General features: G+C 61.3%; 1 protein-coding gene across 1 annotated transcript in view; it reads right to left on the reverse strand.

Annotated features, from left to right (window-relative positions):
• The window catches only part of ETH_00042835 (uncharacterized protein), a gene marked incomplete at both ends in the record, with an annotated part of 3,729 nt that overhangs the window by 991 nt on the left and 2,257 nt on the right, over nt 1-481 (reverse strand). The window contains one exon of the mRNA XM_013375368.1: nt 1-446. Coding sequence (XP_013230822.1) covers nt 1-446 — 446 coding nt within the window. The remainder of the gene's footprint in view (nt 447-481) is intronic.

A 481-nucleotide genomic window follows, 5' to 3' on the forward strand; every position in this document is an offset into this window, starting at 1 on the left:
CTTCTGCTGCTGTGCCTGCGTCGCATTTTTCTCCTGCTGTAAATCTGCTTGCTGCTGCTGCTGCTTCTGCTGCTCCTGCTGCTGCTGCCGCTGCTCGTGCTGCTGCTGCTGCTGCTCCTGGTAGTGCCTTAAGGAGAGCGGCGGCTGTGCTGTTTCTGGGTCTACGCTTAGAAGCTGCAGCTGCAGCTGCTGCTGCTGCTGCTGCTGCTGTTGCTGCAGGTTGTCCCCCCCAATGGCATCAAAGCAGCAGCAGCTTTCAGGTGTCGGGCTCCTCTTGTCTCTGCCGCCGCTGCCGTTGCAGATGCTGCAGGTGTTGCTGCTGCTGCTGCTGCAGCTGCTGCTGCCAATGCTGCTTCTGCTGCTGCTGCTGCTGCTGCTAGTGGGAGGTGCTGTTGGTGCTGCCAGACACACCGCGGGCGAGGACTGCACTGCACCTTCTGGGTTTGCTGCAGCAGCAGCAGCAGCAGCTTCCGGCTGTGCT

This window comes from Eimeria tenella, genomic scaffold (genome assembly GCF_000499545.2).
Source record: "Eimeria tenella Houghton genomic scaffold, Eth_scaff2725, whole genome shotgun sequence".
Classification (NCBI taxonomy): Eukaryota; Apicomplexa; class Conoidasida; order Eucoccidiorida; family Eimeriidae; genus Eimeria; species Eimeria tenella.